The sequence below is a fragment of the Pelobates fuscus genome, chromosome 1 (assembly GCF_036172605.1).
Source record: "Pelobates fuscus isolate aPelFus1 chromosome 1, aPelFus1.pri, whole genome shotgun sequence".
In the NCBI taxonomy this organism is placed as follows: Eukaryota; Metazoa; Chordata; class Amphibia; order Anura; family Pelobatidae; genus Pelobates; species Pelobates fuscus.
Window position 1 is genome coordinate 282,701,585 of NC_086317.1, and position 23,808 is coordinate 282,725,392.

General features: G+C 37.5%; 2 protein-coding genes across 6 annotated transcripts in view; one reads left to right on the plus strand and one right to left on the minus strand.

Annotated features, from left to right (window-relative positions):
* The window catches only part of NF1 (neurofibromin 1), a 255,663-nt gene that overhangs the window by 153,114 nt on the left and 78,741 nt on the right, over positions 1 to 23,808 (plus strand). For all 4 annotated transcript variants that reach the window (XM_063457447.1, XM_063457448.1, XM_063457449.1 and 1 more), the window contains 4 exons: positions 1,567 to 1,664; positions 3,467 to 3,613; positions 8,214 to 8,360; positions 8,448 to 8,558. In XM_063457447.1, coding sequence (XP_063313517.1) covers positions 1,567 to 1,664; positions 3,467 to 3,613; positions 8,214 to 8,360; positions 8,448 to 8,558 — 503 coding nt within the window. The remainder of the gene's footprint in view (positions 1 to 1,566; positions 1,665 to 3,466; positions 3,614 to 8,213; positions 8,361 to 8,447; positions 8,559 to 23,808) is intronic.
* OMG (oligodendrocyte myelin glycoprotein) lies at positions 14,196 to 23,252 on the minus strand. 2 transcript variants are annotated; one of them, XM_063457451.1, is made up of 2 exons: positions 23,207 to 23,241; positions 14,196 to 16,013 (listed from the first exon to the last, which is right to left on the minus strand). In XM_063457451.1, the coding sequence occupies exon 2, from the start codon at positions 16,008 to 16,010 to the stop codon at positions 14,703 to 14,705; it is 1,308 nt and encodes a 435-aa protein (XP_063313521.1). In that variant the 5' UTR covers positions 16,011 to 16,013; positions 23,207 to 23,241; the 3' UTR covers positions 14,196 to 14,702. The 2 variants fall into 2 exon arrangements, with proteins under 2 accessions (XP_063313521.1, XP_063313522.1); XM_063457452.1 differs by lacking the exon at positions 14,196 to 16,013 and adding an exon at positions 18,971 to 19,965 and having other exon boundaries at positions 23,207 to 23,252.

The following is a 23,808-nucleotide window of genomic DNA, read 5'->3' on the forward strand; positions in this document are numbered from 1 at the left end:
ACCTACGCTGAATAAAACTCCACGTGTAAATCCCTGGCGAATAGACTTGTTTAGGCATTGATTAAAATACATTTTATTCGGATGAACCTACTGAAACTAATTTTTGCACAAGTCTACAATTCTTTGCAAATAACATGGAGAAAAAAAGTGTCCTGAACTGAAATATTTTCCAACAGTGTGTTGACTTCATATGTATACATTAAAGAATTAAGAGACAACACAATAAACACATACAACTTATTTAGAGGGACAGTTGGGCACCATAAATTCTTAAACTAAATTAAGTTTAAGGAGTTAAACCGCTCTCAAACAGCTAGTCCCCAAGTTGCCTCCATTGCCGATCTTAACTATCCCCAGGCAGCACATGGCTTCTGAAGTTTCATGAAGCATAGAGTGCCACTGTGCAGGGGCACTGCTGATGTTCTGCCAGTGGTGACCCCAGTGGCTTGAAAAAGATGTTTCTTTCCAAATTAGTTGTATAAATGGGGAGTCACTGATTTGCTCAGTGTCAGCTGTCTCTGACACTGACTGCGGTAAAACTGAAAATTCAAAAGCCAGATGCAGCCTGGTGGGAGTTGTGATCAGCCTTGGAGGTAGCTTTGGGGTTTGAGAAAAGTTGAAGGCTCTTGGCACAATAATTGTTTAGATTACATTGTTATGGTGCCTGGAGTGTTCCTTTCATGCCAAAGGTTGCCTACCCCTGGACTAAGGCATGTTATTTATTAAACTTTACTTAAATAGGCTTAGCCACCCAATACAATGATATTAACCACACATAATATTTATTATCTTTTTAGCTTGACTTTAATTAAAACATGACCAAATGCCAGCCAGTCATAGGTAACCTGGCCACCTTTAATATTTTTCTCCATTAAGTCTGTTAATTAATCCTGAGGAGGATGGCTTTAATTCCCACAAACACCACGACAATAACAATGCAAATTCATAGGATGGGGTCCAGCCACCTAGGTCCTCTCCAACTTCAGAGAGCATTGACAAAGATGCCTTCGCAAAAGGGAGATATGTAGTCCTCATTTTATGCTAGCTAAGAAAAGTTAAACTAAACAGAACACCTAGCAATGACTTGACCCCAGACCTAACCCTTTACTGCCAATGTACATAAGCTGCCACAGTGCTTGAAGCCTGTGGCATTCCATGTTGGTGAATTAAACCTGCTGTTTTTGTTTATTAACATTTCAAGTAGCAAAATGATCTGTTTTGTGTTGTCTATTTAGGTAATTAGTTTATAGTTAACATGTCAACTATATGAGAATCTAGCTCTGTTTAGACTGAAATAATTAAAAACTATTTGACATCAAAGGTATAATACAGACTGTGTCACCTATTCATAGACTGTCAGCTAAGGTGTAGCCACAGCTTCCATGAGGCATTGTGAGAGGTAAAGTTCTACAATAAATTATTGGTCTACATTCTGGCAACCTCTTATCTAGATCCATTTCTTTATTTAGAGAAACTGATTATGATGTGTTTTTCTGCCCTTACACTCGAGTTACACTATAATCCTGCTATAGTTTTGTCTTCTGACTGCAATATTTTCCCCATTAGATACTCCAGAGCATTGCTAATCACGTCTTGTTCACTAAAGAGGAGCATATGCGACCTTTCAATGAATTTGTGAAGAGCAATTTTGATGCTGCACGAAGGTAAGCATATTGGTGAAAGTTTAAAGTAAAAGTTGTCTTTTCAAGAAACATTTGCCAAGGAAACTTTAAATACAAGGGGTAATGTGATATCATAGAAGGAGAGTTTCTGACCAAATTATGTGTGCGGTGTTAGCTTTAAATTTGTTGGCACTTTTGTCCATTATCTTATATGGAAAAACTATACTATCATTATTTAATAGGACAGGCTTCGTATCAAAATCACTTTGTTTGCTTTGGGAAGTGGCTGCCTTGTGGGTATTGCATGGTAAGACATCCTTTAATAAGCTTAGCCTGTCTTCCACATGGCCCTCGGGCACACCTTTGTTAGATTAGATGTTTGGGTCTGTAAATTCTGTTCCCCAAGCTGTTTTCTTTTTTTAATTTAAGCATGACTAAATACATATTCAAAAAAAATACAGATAATATAGTAGTTGAAAGGTCGAACATAAGTCCATACGTAGATACACAGAAGTACAGCACATGTCTCTGGCTGGGAGCCAAGTTTTACATTTTATCTAGAAAATTGGGCGGGTAGCCCACATAGAAATAAACAGATCCATGGATAATACAAAGCAAGACAGAAAATAAAACAACTTAGAATAGAGGTGAATGGGGGGAAAGAGATGGGGTAGACGGCTCAGTGACTCACCAGCCCGTGCCATCCTATCACTTTTGGAATCAATATAGGCGGATCAGGGATCCCGCATTTTATGGAATGATGGGATGGTAATGTGAAGCATGGCATTCATTTGTTGTCTTTAATTTTCACAACTAAATGCATAAAGGGAGTTGTATCCTGTGACCAAGTGGCCACTGCCACCAAGGTAATTCTATTGAAAAGCTGCTCGACAGTCTTTGATAACATTAATGGCCAGGGTTCTAGATCTATAGGTTGGTGGGACACCACAACTAGTAAACTTGTCACTTCTGTGCAGCATTGGACTACTTCTGAGCATGCCTACCACATGTTGATATATTATCTGCATTGGGCACAAAGGCGTTGTCATCTGTGGGGTAAAGCCCATCTGGTTGAGTTTTAAGCTGTTGTCTTTTCCACCTAGCATTGCATCATTCCCTGGTAAATGATTATTCAGTTTTTGTGGCCATCTTAAGAAAACAAATATGTGCTAACCGATAGGGTATCCTTTCAGTATAGAGCTTGTGAAGATCCACACTCTGTTTACACTGGGTGCTGTTGCCTTCCCTTATTCTCAAACTTCCATGTTTTCCTTCTCTATCCTTCTTATTTACTCTGTTCAAAATTTTGGAGAACTAGGGATATGCACAACGTGAGTGTGGAAAGGGAATAGCAAACATGTATGTATTTGGATGGTTCAGCCTTTCACATACAAAATGCCCAATGTCAGAATAGTAATGGACTCTCTGTGCCGTCACCATATAGATATAAATACATCTTATCAGGGAAGCCTGTTTTTTTTTTTTTTATTTCATACATCATCATGTGCGAACATTGACAAAGGAAATTATGGTAGTGGTATTACTTTATGGGAGCTAGCTGCATGTCATACTGGGAAAACTATTGCATGTGGGAATTAGGTCAGTGCTGTTTGGACCAATAACATTTGTTAACATTGTAGAAATGGCATCGCTTGATTTTCATGTAATATTGAATCAATTAGTTACAGTGAGCATATCCGCATGTTTAACCAAAGTGTCTGTTTATTAGAAATATGCATATCTTGATAGCTTTTGTTAAACAGGATAAAATTCAAACCATTGCTTGATCATTCTGTATGCCTAGATTCTTATTTTTGAGCACAAGATGTTTTCATTTGCTTTAGGTTTTTCTTTGATATCGCAAATAACTGTCCCCCAAGTGATACGGTTAATCATAGCCTGTCTTTTATTACTGATGGAAATGTACTAGCCCTGCATCGGTTACTTTGGAACAATCAAGAGAAAATTGGGCAGTATCTTTCCAGTAACAGGTATATATATTTTTAAACCGTTTTTGTTATTTGTTTGCTGACGTTTTCATAACTAAGTGATGATGTGAGATTTTTTTTTTTTTTAACAATTTGGTTGAACTCTAAATGACTGTCTACACGGCAACGTTAATTCTCATGTCCTGTAGATGTCCTCTACATTATGAAGGCTTGTTAAAATGGCACAAAGGAATTGTGTTTCTGTCGGTGATAATTTGTTGAATGCATGATTTACCATATTTTTCAATGTAAGAATGTAAGATGCACCCAATATAATTTAGCAAGATATTAAGGAGAAACAAGTAAAACAAATTGCCTCCCTCCCCTGTTAGTGCATTTTATCTTCATTTTAGTATAATGTATGTCTCTTATCCCACCTTTAGTATATCTTTTCCTCATTTCCCTCACCTTGCTCATTTGTGTCACTGACCTCCTGTTGTGGTGTGACATCATGGACTACGATAGAAGATGTTCTTTATCCTCCACTAAATCTCACAGGAAACTGCCAGTCAGACGGAGTATAGGATAAGTAATAGCGTCTACCTCTGTCCACAAGGCCATGCTACACAGATTGACTGGCGCAAACTATCTGTGTGACATTACAACCCGGTTCCACTGGTCCAGATGACACTCGTAATATAGGATGCAGGCAGCTCTTTACCCCAAAGTTTAGGGCATGAAATTGCATCTAAAATTCAAAAAAAGATGTGGTAGAAATAGGACTGTACTGTCACAAACAACACTGCTCATAGGTGGACACATGACTTGCTTCAGTGGGTGAAAGGGTTAAAAATCATAATGTCTCTGTACTAGATCCAAAGTAAGGATAACAATATCCCTCTTAAAGAAACACTCCCCGCCCCTTTTTTTTTTATAGAAATTAGCACTTTTACAAATTAACCTTTTACACCCCACCACCCCTACTTCGGGTGTTAGTCAGGCAACCGGTCCTTAAAGTGACTACTTCATCAAAAATAAACTTTATTTAATCTGTTTTTACATATCTCCTGTATAGGAGTTTCTCTTTTTATTTTTCCTCAGATCTCTAGTTTCATAAAATACATAATGAAATGTAGGGGCTTAAAGTTCTGTTTCTGTTGCCAAATACCCACAATCCATCAGTAAAACCAAATGCAAAAAGGGCAAACCACAAAGGAGAACAAAATGATTGAGATTGGCAGCTTAGAGAATCCCTTTAATAAAGGAACATTTATTACGGACAAAAGTAGTCAGTGCATACAAATACAAAATATATTACAAACATATTTTACACAAAACAAACAAAATAAAAAGGGGAAAATTAACAGAAAACTCTACCTATTGTACTAGCAAAGTACAGTACTTCTGTCTTGAGAGAGCTTTTAGTAAGGAAATGCACAGCAAATTTTACTTGTCTCTCAACATGGAGTCTGACATTTTCAGGTTTCATCAGATATTTTGTATACTTTTTTTTTTTTTTACTCAATTAAAGTTCTATACTAGCCTTCCTGGCTAGGGGAAATTGGGATATATGAATTCTAGTTTTACGAGGGACAATTTATGTATTCCAAAACTTGACTGAAAAGACACAATGCAATTTATTTACGTACAGGTGTTTCTGATCTCATAGTGATCAGATTGGTGGATCCAGACAATCAACCCAGACCAAACATAATATGTATTTCATACATAATGTCCCAAAAACAAAGTAGCATCTAAAATCACTTCCAAAACTTTGAGTAAGTGATACTTCATTGAACTTACAAAATACATTGCTTCTCCGTTTTCTCTGACGGCTTATTTGTCAAGGCCTAGTAATAAAGACCAATCAAGCTCAAACCAGGTACTTGTAAAAATACTTCTAAACAGCTTGGTTTACACTCAATACAATACAATTTACAGACCTCTAATGTTGCTCATTTCTCTAGGCTAGTTAAAGGTAGCCATGTTAAGCCTTACTTATGTACCTACTACACACATCTTCTTTATTAACAATATTTGTACAATTCATATACATACAGTGGGTGGAATGTTGCGGTTCAGGGTTAAATATGATGGTATTGAGGTAGATGAAGTAACTGTGGAGATATAAATGTACAGATACCTAGTGCAATATTGTACTGTGTAATAAAACTTCAACATACAGTGTATAGCTCAGTACTCACAAGGAAGGAGCCAATTGGAAATGGCTCAGTCCTGACGCCTGTGGGATAGTTAGAAGGGATCCCACTCCCTTCCAAAGTGCAGGTGATGTTCTGTATCTTTCAAAAAGGAATGCCCACACCAATATAATTGGGGACTAAGTCCTTTTATTAGTAAAGTAAAAGTGGATGTACAGCACAGTAAAATGAAATGAAATAAAAATAAAATCAAAACAAACTTGATAAAATCACTAAAATCGTGCTAAAGTAAATAAGTCCACTGTGGGGTAAAAATAATTACTTGCAAAACGCGTTTCGCCCAAGTCCTGGGCTTCCTCAGTTGCTAAAAGTGTCCTTCAGATGCTTTGTTTATATACCCACTTCAAAGGGTGTTCGTTTCCGGGTTCGCGCCGGTATCTCCACTTCCGGTCGCATATCAATGACGCACTTCCGGTCCGCGGTCCTGTTGTTGGAACGCATGTGCGTTCCAAATCGTCAATAACTTTATTGTTCTTTAGTAAAGTCCCATGAACATATCTAATCCGATATCCACTTAGTAAAATGCATAAAAGAGAAAAAAGGTGTTAAAGATCTTCATATATAAACCGTCCAAATTACCAGAAGTATATAAATAAAGTCAGTATTGGGAATAAATGGTAATAGGGGAAATAGTAGACCTGTTGAAATGATGATCAGCCAGTGTCATCTTTCATAAGTGAAACGTGCAGCATTTGAAAATACATAAAATTGAATAATGTGGTAAGAAACTTGTGGTAAGAGCATCAATGGGACTTTATTTATATACTTCTGGTAATTTGGACGGTTTATATATGAAGATCTTTAACACCTTTTTTCTCTTTTATGCATTTTACCAAGTGGATATCGGATTAGATATGTTCATGGGACTTTACTAAAGAACAATAAAGTTATTGACGATTTGGAATGCACATGCGTTCCAACAACAGGACCGCGGACCGGAAGTGCGTCATTGATATGCGACCGGAAGTGGAGATACCGGCGCGAACCCGGAAACGAACACCCTTTGAAGTGGGTATATAAACAAAGCATCTGAAGGACACTTTTAGCAACTGAGGAAGCCCAGGACTTGGGCGAAACGCGTTTTGCAAGTAATTATTTTTACCCCACAGTGGACTTATTTACTTTAGCACGATTTTAGTGATTTTATCAAGTTTGTTTTGATTTTATTTTTATTTCATTTCATTTTACTGTGCTGTACATCCACTTTTACTTTACTAATAAAAGGACTTAGTCCCCAATTATATTGGTGTGGGCATTCCTTTTTGAAAGATACAGAACATCACCTGCACTTTGGAAGGGAGTGGGATCCCTTCTAACTATCCCACAGGCGTCAGGACTGAGCCATTTCCAATTGGCTCCTTCCTTGTGAGTACTGAGCTATACACTGTATGTTGAAGTTTTATTACACAGTACAATATTGCACTAGGTATCTGTACATTTATATCTCCACAGTTACTTCATCTACCTCAATACCATCATATTTAACCCTGAACCGCAACATTCCACCCACTGTATGTATATGACTTGCTGTGATTTTTAGTGTGGATAGAGAGGTTACCACACAGGTGTTTTGAGTGTTTTTGGTATCCATTTGGGTAACACGCTGTGACTCTGTATTTTCATTTGTATATAATATTTGTACAATGAATATACCACTCAATGACCATTTTTTAAATTCATTTTTATCAGGAACAAGGATTCATGACTACTGAGCTTGACATATATATTACTACACTTACAAGGTGATAGAGGCAGAAATTACTCTTGGAAAAAGGGTGGGGAGTGGGTGCTGCTTTCATGTTGGTGGTTGAGTTTGGCTCTAGTCTGTTCAAATTGACTAGTGTTGAGACGTTGGTCTGTAGACCAAACTGGATCTCTATATTCTTCCTGTGCCATTGTTAAATGTATTATTGTTCATGCTTGCACTGTATTGATCTTTGACTATCTTTTGCTTGACTTTTTGAAAAGCAGATATATCATCTATGACCACATCCCTATAATAGTGTTCCGCGCAAAATCCCTAATGAACAGGTCTACAGTGAAAAACATTTTTTTTTCCTGCTTAATTTTTTATGGCTGTTGATTGTTTATGCGTTTTCTTCTCATAGCAATTTTGATGTCACTGCTCACACAAGTACCATTTTAATTTTAGGCAGGGTCTGCCACATAAATAACTGATTCATAATGAATGGAGTCTAGGCTGCTTAAACTCTGCTCTGGATAACCTTATAACCATTGTCCATTGGACAGAATGTTATGGGTTAATTTCCCAGAATGGTCAAAACTACTACAAACAATATATCTCTGTGTCAGATGATTCCCAATAACATCTTTCTGGGATTTTTTATTTTTTTTTGCTTTTAGAATACAGCAGTGATAAACATCCACAAAGCATTTGTGACTTTCCTTTATTATGTAGCACTTTTTGTTTTGGTACTTTTTAGGGACCACAAAGCTGTTGGAAGGCGGCCTTTTGACAAAATGGCAACTCTGCTTGCTTACTTGGGCCCTCCTGAACACAAACCAGTGGCTGATACACATTGGTCGAGTTTGAATCTTACAAGCTCCAAGTTTGAAGAATTCATGACAAGGTAACATTGAGAGCTCCTTACATTGCTTGCTGTTTTAAACGCAGTGCTAGGGCACAAACGACTAATAATTTGAATCTGTTTTAATAGGCATCAAGTCCATGAAAAAGAAGAATTTAAGGCATTAAAAACCCTAAACATATTTTACCAAGCGGGAACGTCAAAAGCTGGAAATCCTGTTTTTTATTACATTGCAAGACGGTAAGTAAGCCAAATGTACTAGAGTATCATTGCTTAATGTGACAAATGTTGTTCATTGTTGTGCAAAAATGTAATACTTTCTATTCAATAATAATTTGAAACTTGTACTGAATATGTAGCCATCATCTTAATTGCTGTGTATTCCCCATCTACGATGTTTACCAATCAATATTTCTTTCTTTCCCTTTCTTTCCCTTTCTTTCCCCACTTAAAGTGACTCTGTGACCTCAAACTTGCCTTTCTCCTTTTGTTTCATCTTCTTCAGGATCTGTTGTTCTTTTCTTAATTTCTGATCTATTTCTCATCAAAACATCAGACAAAGTAGGAACACACTACACTTGACAATTGTGACAAAAGGGTGGAGTTTAAGGCAAGCTCCCCTTCCTTTCTTAAGGTAACAAAATGGCAAACCTTGCCTTAAGCTCCATCCTTTGTCAAGATTGCCAAATGTTGGAAAATTATTTGGGCAAAGTTACCTGTACATTATTTAGTGTACAAGTTTGTTTTCCTTGCACTATAGGATTCCTTTAAGCAATACTCTAATCTCTTTGCTTTGAAAAGTGTAATAACTCAGGTATGACCTCTCTCCCCCTAAACACCGTGAGCAAGAGAATAGCCTTTACCCCTAGGGTAGTTTCCAAAGTGTATTCAAATCTTTACAGCAATGATGTTTCTCCTCAACAAGAGGACTGGGAAAAGACAGCTGGCATAATTCTATTTAAACGGCATTCAGCCATCCATAAAAGTGAAAATTGTTTCATTCAAAAGTTTCAGACCACCCTTTTTAAATGGTAATAAAGCCACAGTTTTAATTGTTGTTGATTAAAGATGATCATACGCTTAGCCATTCCGAAATACTGTTTTGTTCATAAAGGATCCTGGTTTACACGGGACTTTTTTAAACTTTTTAAATTAATTACAAAAGCCACAACACCTTTGCTATTTTTCTTGATAAAGAATCATATTTCCTTTAGTAAACCAGTGAATGTATTTTGACTTATCTTTTAGTAGCAAAATAAACAAAACCAGTCTGTTCTATTTCCTGTCTTTCATCATATTTCCTTCTTTATTTCGATTACAAGAGTTAGTCGCAACTGAGCTTTTACAATTTACCCACCATGGTAACTACTATTGAAGTTCTTAATTGAAATATTGGTAAATTAAACCTCTGGGAACTCTGGCATTTATTTTGGTGATCTTCCTATTCTCTGGATTTTTGATTGCTTGAGTTGAAATATGCACATTAAACTACTTGCAATTGGAATTAAAGGGACACTAAAGTCACCCAAAAACAAATTTTGCTTACAAAAGCAGTTTGATGTATAGCCCATGCCCCTGCATACTCACTGTTCAATTCTTTGCGATTTAGGAGATAAATGACTTTGTTTATTCAGCCCAAGTCACACACCCCTGCGTGTAATGTGTTTTTTCTTTTCTTTTTTTTTCTTTTTTTATGTAATGTGCACAACCTTCCTAAACACTTCCTGTGAAGTGAAATCTAATATTTACACTTGCTTCATTGCACTAGTCTATTCGAATTACATTATGCAGACGTGCACAATTTAGCCATATATTTGTTAATTTTTCGTAGATTAACCAGCTGAAATTCAGATATGATCTGAAATATAAGAAGGTGTGACACAAATAGACAAAAATTGACAATTACTCTCCTTTGGATGCACAATAAAAAAAATGCCATCAGAATGTTAAAATGTCTGATGTTATCATACTCACACTTGTCTGGCTCCCTTGCTATGACAGACCTGCTTCAGTCGTAGCAGCACATGAACTACCATGGGATCAAGGAGGATTACATATTATTATTACTGGTATTTATATAGCGCAAGCATATTTCGTAGTGCGTTACAATATTATCAAAGGGGGAAATTTAACAATAAATGAGACGATTACAAAAACTTACAGGAACAATAGGTTGAAGAGGTTCCCTGCTCAAATGAGCTTTACAGTCTTTAGGAGGTGGGGCTTAAAACACAACAGGACAGGAGGTAGCAATCGAACAAGGTGGAGTGAAGCAGAGCTGGAGGAGAGAATAGAGTGCTACCCTTTAGGAGAGCCTAGAGATACCTCCTCTGGCCACTCCTCAGATGGCTACTAGAGGTGCTTCTTGGGGCCGTGCACCTTCTGCATGCAGACATTAAACTTTCCTCATAGAGATGCATTGATTAAAAGCATCTCTGAGGAGATGCCGATTGGCCAGGGCTGTGTTTGACTTGTGCTGGCTCTGCCTCCTTAACAGTCTCAGCCAATCCTATGCTTCCCCATGGAAAAGCGTTGTAATTGACTCATATCAGCACTTCTGATGATGTCAGCCAAGCAAGACTGCAGCAGACTGGAAGAAAAGTAATTTTTCTTTCTAGATTTAGAGGGGACTAGCTGGGCCAGGGGGGCTAGATGGTGGCTTCTGAACCTATTGTGTTCTTTTAACCAATTATTTTATATAATTTTCACTTTATAGCAGTGTTCCTTTATGACCAAACTTGTTGATGTTTAGTTGCGAGATGTACATGTACATGTATATGGTGTGCACCTCTTTGTAGCCTTTTCACCAGACTTAAAAAACCTTAGCTTGTCCAATTTTCCAACCTGTATTTCATTTATACCTTGCATATATTGAGCCAACAAGCTTGAATGGTTGCAGTATGAAGGACAGCATATGTTGGTTGTTTAAATACAGCTATACTAGTGGTTTCTTTTTAGAAACTGCTGAACTCCAGTGAAAAAGGTGAAAGTTATTTCCAGAATCACTAGCCTACGAGAAGAATAATTCAGGGATTCAGTTGTGTTTGAAGATGTTTTATGTGAGTGATCAGTTTGCTGCTCAAGTAACCCATAGTGAAATGTTCTCCAGGTCTCTGTTGTAGACTCTTATGACTGACGTTTATAGGCTCTTATGACTGATTTACTAAGGAAGTTTAGCCTTCAATGTCTTTAATACACTGTGGTGCACTTGTGGATTTTGATTTTATACTAAAACAAATGTAGATTTAAAAACTATTTTGAAGATTTGAATAAACTCATGATGTTGAAATAAACCTCATAATATGAAAATCTCCAAAAAAAGAAAAAAAACCTTAGTTGGTTTTACCAGATAACTTGGTTTTCATATTGTAACAGTCCCAGTGAATCAGAAGAACCTGTTGTGGATCTCTTGTCCACCATCACAAGATTTTCATTGGTGTCATGTAATTACACTTCCTCAATGCTCTGCAAATGCCTGCTTAGCTTATATGCATTATAGTATGTAAGCCTGACGAGCATGCTAACCAGACATATGCTTCTGCCGTAGAGCATCACTGGCACACACACCTGCCAACATTTCAAGTGGACAAAGGACACTTTAATTATATGATTGTGACCTGCGGTGGGGCTATTCTGAAATATTTTAGGTAACTTAATTTATGCAACTTAAACACTTTTCAGAACAAGAACGAATAATTTTATTTACACAGACCAATTTCTAAACTTATATTGAAGTTTAAAGACACACTACTGTGAGTTTCATTGCTGTAGAATATACTTGGACACATATAATATTTAAAGGGAAACTCCAGTGCCAGGAACACAATCCGTTTTCCTGGCACTGCAGGTTCCCTCTCCCTCCCACCCCCCCAATCCCTAGTTTCTGAAGGGGTGAAAACCCCTTCAGTAACTTACCTGAGGCAGCGACGATGTCCCACGTCGCTGCTTCCTCTTCCGCCACCGCTCCTCCTCTGCATTGCGTCGGCCGGTGGGCGAGACTGATCCCGGCCACTGGCCGGGGAGACCTAATGCGCATTTGCGGCATTCGCATTAGCGCTCCTCATAGGAAAGCATTGAAAATGCATTTCAATGCTTTCCTATGGGTAAATGAGCGACGCTGGAGGTCCTCACACAGCGTGAGGACGTCCAGCGACGCTCTAGCACAGATAATCTGTGCTATGATCCAGGAAATAAACTGCAATAATTACACTTGCAGAGTTAAGAGTAGTGGGAGTTGGCACCCAGACCACTCCAATGGGCAGAAGTGGTCTGGGTGCCTGGAGTGTCCCTTTAAAGGAACACTATAGGGTCAGGAACACAAACAAGTATTCCTGACCCTACAGTGTTTAACACACCATTTAGGTGGCTTGCCCTCCCTTAACTCCCCTATAAAAGTTTAAAACCTTATTTCCAGCGACGTGCGGGTCTAACGGCGCTGGCTCCGCCCCCCTTTGTGACATCATCAAATGGCTGATTTTTAGCCAATCCAATGCTTTTCCATAGGTAAAGCATTGGATTGGCTAAAATCATCATGGGGGTGGGGCCAAATGCAGTTTGGCCAATCAGGACCTCCTCATAGAGATTCATTTAATCAATGCATCTATGAGGAAAATTCAGCTTGGGGACGCTGAACGGCAGGGCTGCTTACTGTGCAGCCCTGAGCCAGGAAGCCCCTCTAGTGGCCATCTTAGGAGTGGCCACTTGGAGGTGTCCCTAAGGGCAATGTAAACACTGCCTTTTTTTCTGGAAAGGCAGTGTTTACATGAAAAAAGCCTGAAGGGAGCTATTATACTCATCAGAACTACACTAAGCTGTAGTTGTTCTGTTGGCTACAGTGTACCTTTAACGATTTGAAAAGAGGGATTTTGGGAAAGAAGATTAGGACCAAAAAGGTGACTGCCCATCCTAAATAGGGACACGTGGCAGTGTTGCTGGCACACCCCAATCCAACGTGGCCTAGTCCTGATTTAATTTCTCCCATTGCTTGTTGTTACCTTGTTGCTGCTACACTTGGCTGCCTTCAATTTTATACTTTCAAGTAGATCCAGGAAAACCGTTAAGGGTGTATTCAGAAAAATGGGAAATCAATGCCAAAATGTTCTAGTAGGACAAATGTATTCAATTCCTGTATTTCAACTCATTAGATTGTGGGCTTTAGTTTGCAATTTCCTTGTTAAATCTCAAACATTTTATTTTTGTGTGAAATAGCCCTTTGTTAAATATGTCTGATATTCCCGGACATCTTTTTTTTTTTAATGTTTTACAGCTGTTGGCTACAAAAATGTATTTCTGACCCCTCTGTAAATACATGCGTTTATGATCCTAATTAAAAGCTGCTTACATTGCTTTTCAAGGGGAAATAGTCATATAGTCTTCTATTTATGTACCCAAACTCTCTTTTTGTGGTCTTCTGAGAGGCAAAATTAATGCTAAATATATTGTACACACAGTTTTATAAGGGTGGTTTTAAAATAATCATTACCTCTTGTTTACTGGTCACTGTGCTTTGGGTCTATTGGTTTTCTTTGATTTTTTTTTTTTTTTTGGAAGGAGCAGTCTTGGTACTTACTGACTGCTTTTAACATTGCTAAGTGGGTATGAAGCTCATAGAAAACAATTCCTATAATTACAGTTTTGTCTTAGTATTACTCAAACATTTTGTTACATTTATTCTCAAAGTACCAGAAAACAAAAAAGAATGTTGCGATGGAACAATAAATGTTCTGTGGAAGCTGTGAACAGTGTTGAGAATTTGCAGTAATTACAGACAAATTATTTCTATGGGCACACTGTGCCAATTTGAAGAAAATCAGAGTTGTGATATTAATGAATTAACATTCCTTGTTGAACATTAAACAGACAATCACAAATGAGAGAGATAATTCCATACATTTTATTAATGCATTCGCATGCCTTTATTATTGCATCCCTTGATGTTAGGCATATAAATCACACTAAAACATGTTCATAAATATGTTTTAATTGATTTTTCTTTACACCTGTAATTTAAATTCAATGCTTTCTGCTGTTGTGACAGAAAACCATTGCATTATTAGCATAGCAAACCAGGCACCATAACAAACGTTTTTTGCTACTATATGTTTATAAAGTAAAAATGAGTTGTAGTTTGTGGCAGTGGGTCTTGAGCTTTTTGATGCTAGAATGAGAGCTGGAGATTTCAATGGTAACTGTTATGATAATTCATCTTTTATCCTTCCTGCATTATTTTAGACAGGTTTATCTGACTAGTAGCCATTCAGCTTTGGAAGAGCTCCAACTCCTATGATGCTTTGCTAGCATCAGTCTGGCCATGTGGGAATTATACTTCCAAATCAGCTGCAGAGCAGCAACCCATTGTTAACCCTAAATGATCAACATGCCTTTTTAGATAGTCCGAAGAACGAATACTACAGTTACAAAACTAACCAGCTGACACGTAGCTTTATGTGCCAAGGATCGAACTTGTTTTATGCTTATAGTGGTATGTTGAGCCACTATGGGCACTGTAGTGCTATACATGGTCATCTCGGGTACACTGTCTGGGGATCCTTTCCGGTTCCCAAAAGTCACAGTGCTATCCTCAAATTCATTATCATATAGCTCATCAGATATCAAGACCTCCAATTCACTTGATGGTATAAGAGGAACATCTTTTGTGCTAAAGTTGTAGTCAAAATGCATTATTTCATCTGCAGACCCCTCATCTGTAAGTAAAAAGTCATCTGCGCTTGGCAATAAAATGCTGGTCGTATTGATGGGTGATAATGTTGCCGCCTCTGGAACTGGAACCTGCTTATACATTTTCTTTTCTTGAGCCTCCATAAACATCCACACAGTTGTAGTAAGCAATGAGTTATAATTCACAGTCCTATTTGGTGCAACAATCGTAGGTGAGTAAGGTGCAGTGGTAAACTGATTGGTTTCATTAGAACATGGGTAGCCTGTGATATTCTTTGCTGGTGCACTCACCCACTTCAGCAGGTATAGGATATTGTGCGTGTCTTTACATGTCCATGGGTTGTTATACAGAGTTATTTCATGTAGGTTAGTGAGTTGGTCAAAGGCATTATCTGGTATGTAGGTAAATCTGTTGTTGTGCAAATAGAATTTTTGAAGGTTGTGAAGTCTCCCTAATGTTCCTGGTAGGATTTGTATTAGAAAATTATTTGACAAGTCAATTATTTGTATATTAGGTGGCATGTTAGTTGGAACTGTCCAGAGATGATTGTTGCTCAGATTCAGGAGCTGCAAGCTAGTCAAAGTGTTATTAATAAAGACTGTCCTCTGTAGTCTGTTGTTGGACACGTCCAGTATTTTTAAGTTCCACTGATAAGCTGTATCCAGCTTATGAAGGGCTTTAATGTTGTTGTTTGAGGCATAGACTGCCCACAAAGACCGTGGCAAATTAGAGGGAAGGTTCTTCAGCAAGTTGTAAGAAAGATCAAGCATCCTCAAGTTGGTGAACCGAGTTAACTCATAGTCTAAGTTAGTAAAATGGTTATGCGATACATTTAGGTGTGTTACATTGTCTTGGAGTCCATGTAGCAAGGCAGTAAGGTTTCTGCCTGAGCAGTCGACATTTCTATTCCTTAAAGAGCATGCACACGTCAAAGGACAAATACATAAAATATTTGGTACCGAACATAGAAGTATCAAGAGTCCCGGCGATGGTTTTGTCTTGTACCCCATCATTACCTGAAATTAAATAAATTTGTAATGGGTCACGATGATATGCATGCCTACAGTAAAGTAGTATCAATTCCTTTGGTACACTGAGAGTTAAAGACAAAGTATTTATTTTCTTCAACTAAACACACAATATTGGGAATAGCAAGCTAATTATTTAGATTTTATGCTGTGAGCATTTATGGGATTTTTGCAAAGAATGTGAAAGCAGCTGTGCTCTATTGATTGTATGCTCTGCAATTTTTATAATAACATTATTAAACATTCTTACTCATTTTTTAATTGAGTAGTATATTGTTCCTTTATTATTTTTAAGTTTATAATTGTTTCATTTTTTGTTTCTGACTTGTCTTTTTAATGATATTACCTGAAGATTTAGCAGTGCTCTGAAACATGAGCCCCTCTCTTTACTGCAGTAAATGTCAAATCGGTATCAAGTAGAACGAACCCTGCTATAGTGTTTTGAGCTGTACAGATTATTTATGTTTGTATTAAGTCATAAATAAAACTTACCAGTCTCTCTTTCCATCCAGAATCAGTTGATAGTTTGTGCAGTGAGTGTCCTTAACTTGCAGGCAGTTATTCGGTTTTAAGGTATAGTTGCTCAAGAATTGTGCTTATCTCTTTAGCTGCATTGTGCTATGTGCAGGAGCTCTGCGTACATCTGATCAGTGGATTGCAGAACTGCAGAGCTGCTACTACTGCTGACTCAAATTTATTGGGGGCATCGCACAGCCAATACAGCAGACTGTTATATGAATATTAGATGTTAAGATTCACGTAGATGTGTCTGTGTAAGGGCTCACACTTCCTTTCACAAGCAGTAATTATACAATCACTGCATAGATGTGCAGTTGTTAAAAAATTATTCAACCTTCTTTGAAAATCATGTTTACGCTGTTTGCAATAAAAATATCAAACAAAAGCAATTGAAATAACTCAACACAACGCATGCTTCAAGTGTTTTACACAAATTCTGCTGAAAATGCAACTTATAATACATTAAAGATAAGTTTTCCAGTCACAAAATTATTCAACCCCTTCATGGCAAGCATCTTTAGTATATTTGTAGCGCACCCTTCTGCTGTTATGACCTGCTGCAAACAAGGTTCATAGCCCATTGCTCATGAACAATGGCCTCCAATTCAGTCATATTCCTTTTCAATGGGGTTCAAGTTAGGTGACTGTGATGGCCACTGTAAAATTTCTCAGGACTACTTCTGCAGCCAAGCCAACCAAGTGGAATTTAAGGTATGCTTGGGATCATTGTCTTGTTAGAAGGTCCAATGACATCCAAGCTTCAGCTTCCTCACTGATGGCATGACATTTTTTTACCTAGGGTTTCCTGATACTTCAGTGAATTCAACTTGCCTTACACATGCTACAGGTTTCCAGTGCCAGAGGATGCAAATCCGCTCCAGAGCATCACAGAGACACCAATAGGCAAAGTGTTATTTTCAGTGTATGCTTCATTCTTCTTCCCCCAGACATAACACTGATCCATTGGGACTAAAAGTTCTAGTTTTCTTGTCATCGCTCCACAGAACAGAATCATAACTTCTGTGGCTTATTTATATGATTTTGAGAATATTGGAGCTGAATTTTGCTTGTGCTTGCTGACTTGTGCTTTTGGGTCTGCAGTGGTGGATTTCTACAATTGAAACCGTTCGTACCCACCTTACTGTGCTCAGTGCCTGTTGCCACCAACTTTTGTTGCCAGTCTTTTGCAGTCACTTGAGGATTTTGCACAGCCTGCCTTTTTAGAAATCTTGGTTCAGCCATCGATAGCTTCATTTTTTTCCGCTGTCCAGGTATTGTAACCAATGTTCCTTCAACTTTGAATTTGCAAACTATGCTTCGGTGTCTCTTGGAACATTCAGTGCATTCGCTATTTTTTTGTATCCTGCTCCTCGTTTGTAAAGGGCGATAAAATCTTCTCTTAACTTTGTGGCCATATTTCTAACACGCAGTCAAATGTAATCAAAACTGTTCCATTCAGGGGTTTAATTAATTTTGAGACTTGAGAAGTTATTATAAGTTGCATTTCAGTTGAATTTGGGGAGACCACTTGAAGCATTCATTGTGTTGAGCTATTGCAATTGCTTTTGTTCATTGCAAACAGGGTCAAGTCTGTAAATTTTGACAGTAAACCAATTTACAATTAATGTTTAATAATTTTGATTACAACTGTTTAGTAATATATAAACAGCCTATCTGCCCCCTTCAGACTCTCTCCTAGTTTTTAATAATTTACGTTCCTCAAAACCATCTCTTCAGAAAAGATTATGGCATCCCAGAGTAACTTCTATTTCACAAACCTGTTTCTTGCGACAACAAGATGGAACAGTAGCAGAACTGGAGGTGAGAGTGTGGCCCTGTAGTAGAGAGTCTAAAGGGCCACACTCTTCTCTCAACTCCAGTTCTGCTACATTCACATCTTGTTGTTTGGTTGCTATCCCCCATCCTGCCCTTTCTACTGTTTTGGGGTTTATTGAGTTTTTTTTTTTTTTTTTCTACCCAACGTCCTTTGGACTGTAAGATTATTTGAGAAGGGTCCTCCTCAACCTATTGTTGCTGTAACATTTTGTAATGCTCCTCCCCCACACCTGCACCAGTGTGTGGGCAGGCCTTCTCCCATCATGCCTGGTGTCTTCCCTGCCTTCCTCTGTTCCAGAAGCTGTGCATGGCATGTAGACAGGTTTGAATATGTGACAATTATGCATTCAGAAATAAAAGAAACCTTTTGAGATTTGTTAAAGGGAATCTTATCAGTCATAGTTCTAGATAATCCTGTAATCTAGCATGTAGAAGAAATTATTTTAAGTGCTAGAACATTAAAGCACATTCTTAAAAGAAAAGATAAAGAAAATATGTAGGTGTCTATAGCGTATGCATGGTGTATTTATTAGCCAATTCAGTCAAATTTGCAGTCATGTGCTCTTTGCATTTCTACTGCTATTCATAGATTTTTTTTCTCCCACACATTGTATCCTTTAATCTTAATATTAGTGGTTCGCCTAATAACATTACCCTTCAAATACATATTTAAAAATTGCCTTTTAACCTAAAACATTTAATATACATGCAATATCAAACTATTCATCATGTGTTCCTTTTGGATATGCATATTGTGGGTTTACAAACACAAACAATTCAAAATATTAGGAGGCCAGCTTGATCATTCAGTTGCAGAGTATTTGTAGAGGGACATTTACACCATGTGCTGTCATTAATTACTATGATAGTCATTTTCAATGCAACCTGTATTTAAGTATCAACAAGAAATTCAGGTGGAGGAAGGGGTAGCTGTTGGTCATCTGTGTTACACTGAGTAACCATGTTGCAGCTGGAAATATCTGACCAAGATACGGGAGGTGGTGGTAAATGGTTTACATCTGTAGCTGAATTAGAGTATTCATCAGATGGCTGATGCATTGAGCTTTCTGTAAAACTGCCTAGTGGGGGTGGCAAAATATCTTTATCGCTTGATTCCGGGGCAGTGGTTTGTTTTTGTAATTGAATTGTAGAAATAGATTGCCTGTGTTCACTCGCTAAAGTTGATGGAATTGGTATAGTCATTTTTACTCCTGAATCTGATTGCAGGCGCGTCTTTTCTTCCGTTCTTTGTGGATCCCACTCTTGCAGGGCATTCTTATGTATTGTAGTGGTAGAGTTGGTGCTAGATACTGGTAGATTATTCTTGGTTATAACAGATTCTTTCATATGAAAAGTGGTGTTTTCTGGGATTTCACCAGTTACATAAGGTGATGGGCCTGCCCAGTTTGTGTCAACATTGTTTGACTTCTTCATACATTTACATAAAATAATGACCACTATTACTAAAACCATTACTATTATAATAACTGCAACTATAAGAGCTGCAATCCACTGGTAGTCATTTGCTTGTTTTTGTTCACCATTTTTAAATGATTCTTCTGAAGCCATTGTATCTTTGATTAATCTGTAAAAAGGTGAGATTTTAAAAAGTATTCAATAATTTCAAGCAACTTAATTAACTAAATTATTTATTTTTTTTGTTTTAAATATTTTTTTTATTATGCCGCTGCATTGCAGATAAAGAAATGTAAAATAATTAAAAGGACACTCTAGGCACCAAAACAACTATAGCTGAATGAAGGAGTTTGGTGTATAGATCACGCCCCTGCCATTGAGGACACACTTGCTGTAAGAAGAGATCAAATGTTTAAACTTATTTTATTGCATATTCTGTTTAATTTAGAATATCATATCTCTTGCTATGTTAGTAGCTTTTTAGACTCTGCAGGAGCCTCCTGTGTTTTATTAAAGTTCAATTTACAGAGCAGAAGATCTAAAATGTAAAACTAGTTAAGATATTAAAATTGAGACCATTTTACATGCAGGCTGTGTGCGTTACAGCCAGGGGAGGTGCGGCTAGAGCTGCATTGACCGAAACAAAAGTGATTTAACTCTAAAATGGCAGAAATGAGCAGTGAGACTGCGTGGGCATAATATATACACTAATACTGTTTCAGTAAACTTAAGATGTTTGGTGCATATAGTGTCCTTTTAAGATACAGTATACATCATAAGAAAGGATAAACAAATTCATGTTTCAGATCACATTTATCACAATCCAAGACATTTCTGAACTCTGGTGCAGTACTAAATACATTTTGCAATACATCTCAAACCAACTCATTGTGGGTAATTAAAATCCGAAAATTTAAGCTAAAATCTCTCAACAGTGAATTATAGCTTTGTTGGAGAATATTTCAAGATTTATTTTTTCTATTTGATTTTCATTAATTTGGTTAATAAACCTCTGCGTTTATGTGTACTTCACCTTTAAGTAGGCGATTTTATGCAATTTTGATGAAGTTCCTCAATTTGCATATTTCGTTTTTTATGAAATCTGTATCCCCATTGTTTGTCACTAATTACTTGAAGCGTAATATGGCTATTAGAGGAAGTTATGATTTGATTCAAGTTACTTACTGGAGCAACTGTAGAGACTTTAAAATAAATTTGAAGTGGCTCTGTCATCTCAGACTTGCCTTTCTCCTATTGTTTCATCTTTTCTTCCTCCTTCAGGATCTGATCTTCTCGATTTAATTTCTGATCTATTTCTCTTTCAGAAAAAAAATAAGACAAAGTAGGAACAACTTAAGGCAAGCTGCACCTTTTGTTAGCTTGACAAAGAAAGTGGAGCGTGCTTTAACATCCACCACTTTGTCACAAAGATACTTAACTTTTTTATGAATGCGAAGCTACTGATTGGTTTAGTGTCAGCTGAACACTCTAGCCAATAAGTGTCACTTTGCGCTTCCTGCAACTCCGTTTCAGAAGCTGGATGCCACCTGGGGGACCTGGAGATCGGCACTTTTCTAACCCCTTGAGGTTAGAAAGTGCCCATGGCCCCCTGGCACAATAACAACTTATTTTATGAGGTTGTTACGGTGCCCAATTTGTCCTTTAATCATATTTGTCTGACGGAAAGTGTAATTCCTCAGACAAATTGCAGCTTTTTGCTAAACCGCATCCCTCAACCTCCGTCCCATTATCAATCATACCCTGAAATAAATCCTAATTCAGGCACATTCTAACCAGGTTCATGCCCTTATAGAACCTACTCTGAATATGCCATAGAATGTTTTCCTCATTTATTGGGCAATCCTTCAGATAAGTTGCACCAAATGCACTTAGTGTTGCTTTCCACGCTTTTAACATTGCCCTCCTTTCCTATGTTGTTGTACACTAAATAGATTTAAAGGGATTCTGTAGTGCCAAGAATACAAAGCTGTATTCCTGGAACTACCGATCCCTCTGCCTCCCCGCTCACTTGTGCCCCCTCCGACCTGGTAAATAAAGGGTTAAAAACCAAATCAATGCTTTCCTATGGGGAAAAATGTGACGCTGGAGGTCCTCATGCAGCGCGTGGGGACATCCAGCGTCAGATAACGGTCCAAAGGTCAGTTTCGATTCCGGAAGCCTTCTAGTGGCTGTCTGGTAGACAGCCGCTGAGAGCAGATTTAGAGCTGCAATATAAACATTGCAGTTCTCTGGAACTGCAATGTTTAACATTGCAGCACTAGGTGCAAAGGAGACACCGCACCCAGACCACTTCAATGAGCTGAAGTGGTCTGGGTGCCTACAGTGTCCCTTTAATTCTAGCTCCATCACTTTCTGGCAAGTTTAAAAACATTTGCCTTCTGATGACTCTTTTAACACCATTTCTGGAGTACCCACAACATATATTGCCTACCTTGTGGTTTGCACACCCCTTCAACCCACACTAGCAAAATATCTATTTCCCTCACACATGCTCAGTGACAATGGAAATGTATTATTAGATTTTCAGTCAATGATGGACATTAGTATAATGTGCCTATTTACAACAGGTATCCATTGGCACTTTTAGGACAAAACAAGTTCACATAGCTTCATTTGGTAGAATTTTACTAAACTCCAGTCCAATCCATTTAACAAGTCACTTCATGTTTCTTGATGTTGCTATACATTTCATCCTAACTACCCTCATTACTTTGCACTTCATTTATTCCATTTAAACATTATCAGTGCAGCAAATATTTTTTCTGAGCCTTCTTATCTGACTTTAAATACCAGTGTTGTTCTGCAAGTGATTAGGTCACTGTTTTGATAGTCTTCAAAGCCTTATTACAATCGACAAACCCTTTTTAAAAATCTCTTATTTGATTATGGAAATGTCTGATTACAAAATTTTGTATGCAGATACACTTTTATTCTTTGATAAGTAGCTTCTTAATAATTGTTCCCATGACTTCTTTTGCACTAAAGATAAAATATAGTTTTAGTAAACTCTGACAATCAGAGCCCTAGCTTTCAGAGACAGTCCCTTGATGGATAGCCATGTGCTCACATACTGTCTGTAACTTAATCCACTTAATGGCACTGATCATAGTTTTGTCATTTAAAAGTACACCAGACAGCTGAATTATTTTATCTGTAATTATATACAAGCTTACTGGTATGAGCGGTCATATGGAGCTAGCCATACACACACTGACATTATTATATTGAAGGTTTGTTTTTTTCTTTCCTTGTTCTTAACCTTGCTTCCCCCAAAATAAAGGGTTTCCTAATTATTGTATTCTACAGTTTGTTACAGCAGCTTGTTTACCACTACCCACCACTGAATTCGCATATTTTGTTGTAGAGTATATGTGCAAAACTGTACTTACCAACTTATGTCAGTGTTGGTGAGCTTCAGTGCTGCAGTTCTTGCAGACAGTTGTAAGTAAAAGCTTTGTTTCAGATCTGATATACCCTAACCACATTAAAAAAGGAAGTAGAGAAATAGTTTCAGGAAGTATGGATTAAATGTTCTTTTTTAGTTAACCGTCTCTGAGTATTCGTGGTTACTTAAATAATTGTGATACTGGATTAAAATTTTGACAGTTAATATGGAAATTTTTTGTTTTGTGGTTTTGTATATTTATTTTCTTATTTTGAACACATGTATATGTAAAGGGACACTATAGGCACCAAGACTACTTTATCTTGAAGGGGTTTGTGTGCAATATCCCTGTTCTCTTAACCCTATAGTATAAAACATTGCAAGTCTTGAAAACTGCAATTTGAGGCGCTTCCTAAAGTTTCACGATTTTGAAGTTTAATGTAGTGTTGTTGGTGCATAGATGCTGTCCCTTTACAATGTAAAACATTTTCATTTCTGTTCTGCTTATGCACCCTATGTTCCCAATGCTTCTGATGGCTTCAAGAGTTGCAGAGCAGATGCACTGAGGAAGTGTTTGATTATAGGCGTTTGTTGTTTTTTTGTTTT

Bases quoted from the DNA above. Each gene is read 5' to 3' on its own strand.
- OMG (XM_063457451.1), bottom strand. From the start codon at position 16,010: ATGATGGGGTACAAGACAAAACCATCGCCGGGACTCTTGATACTTCTA.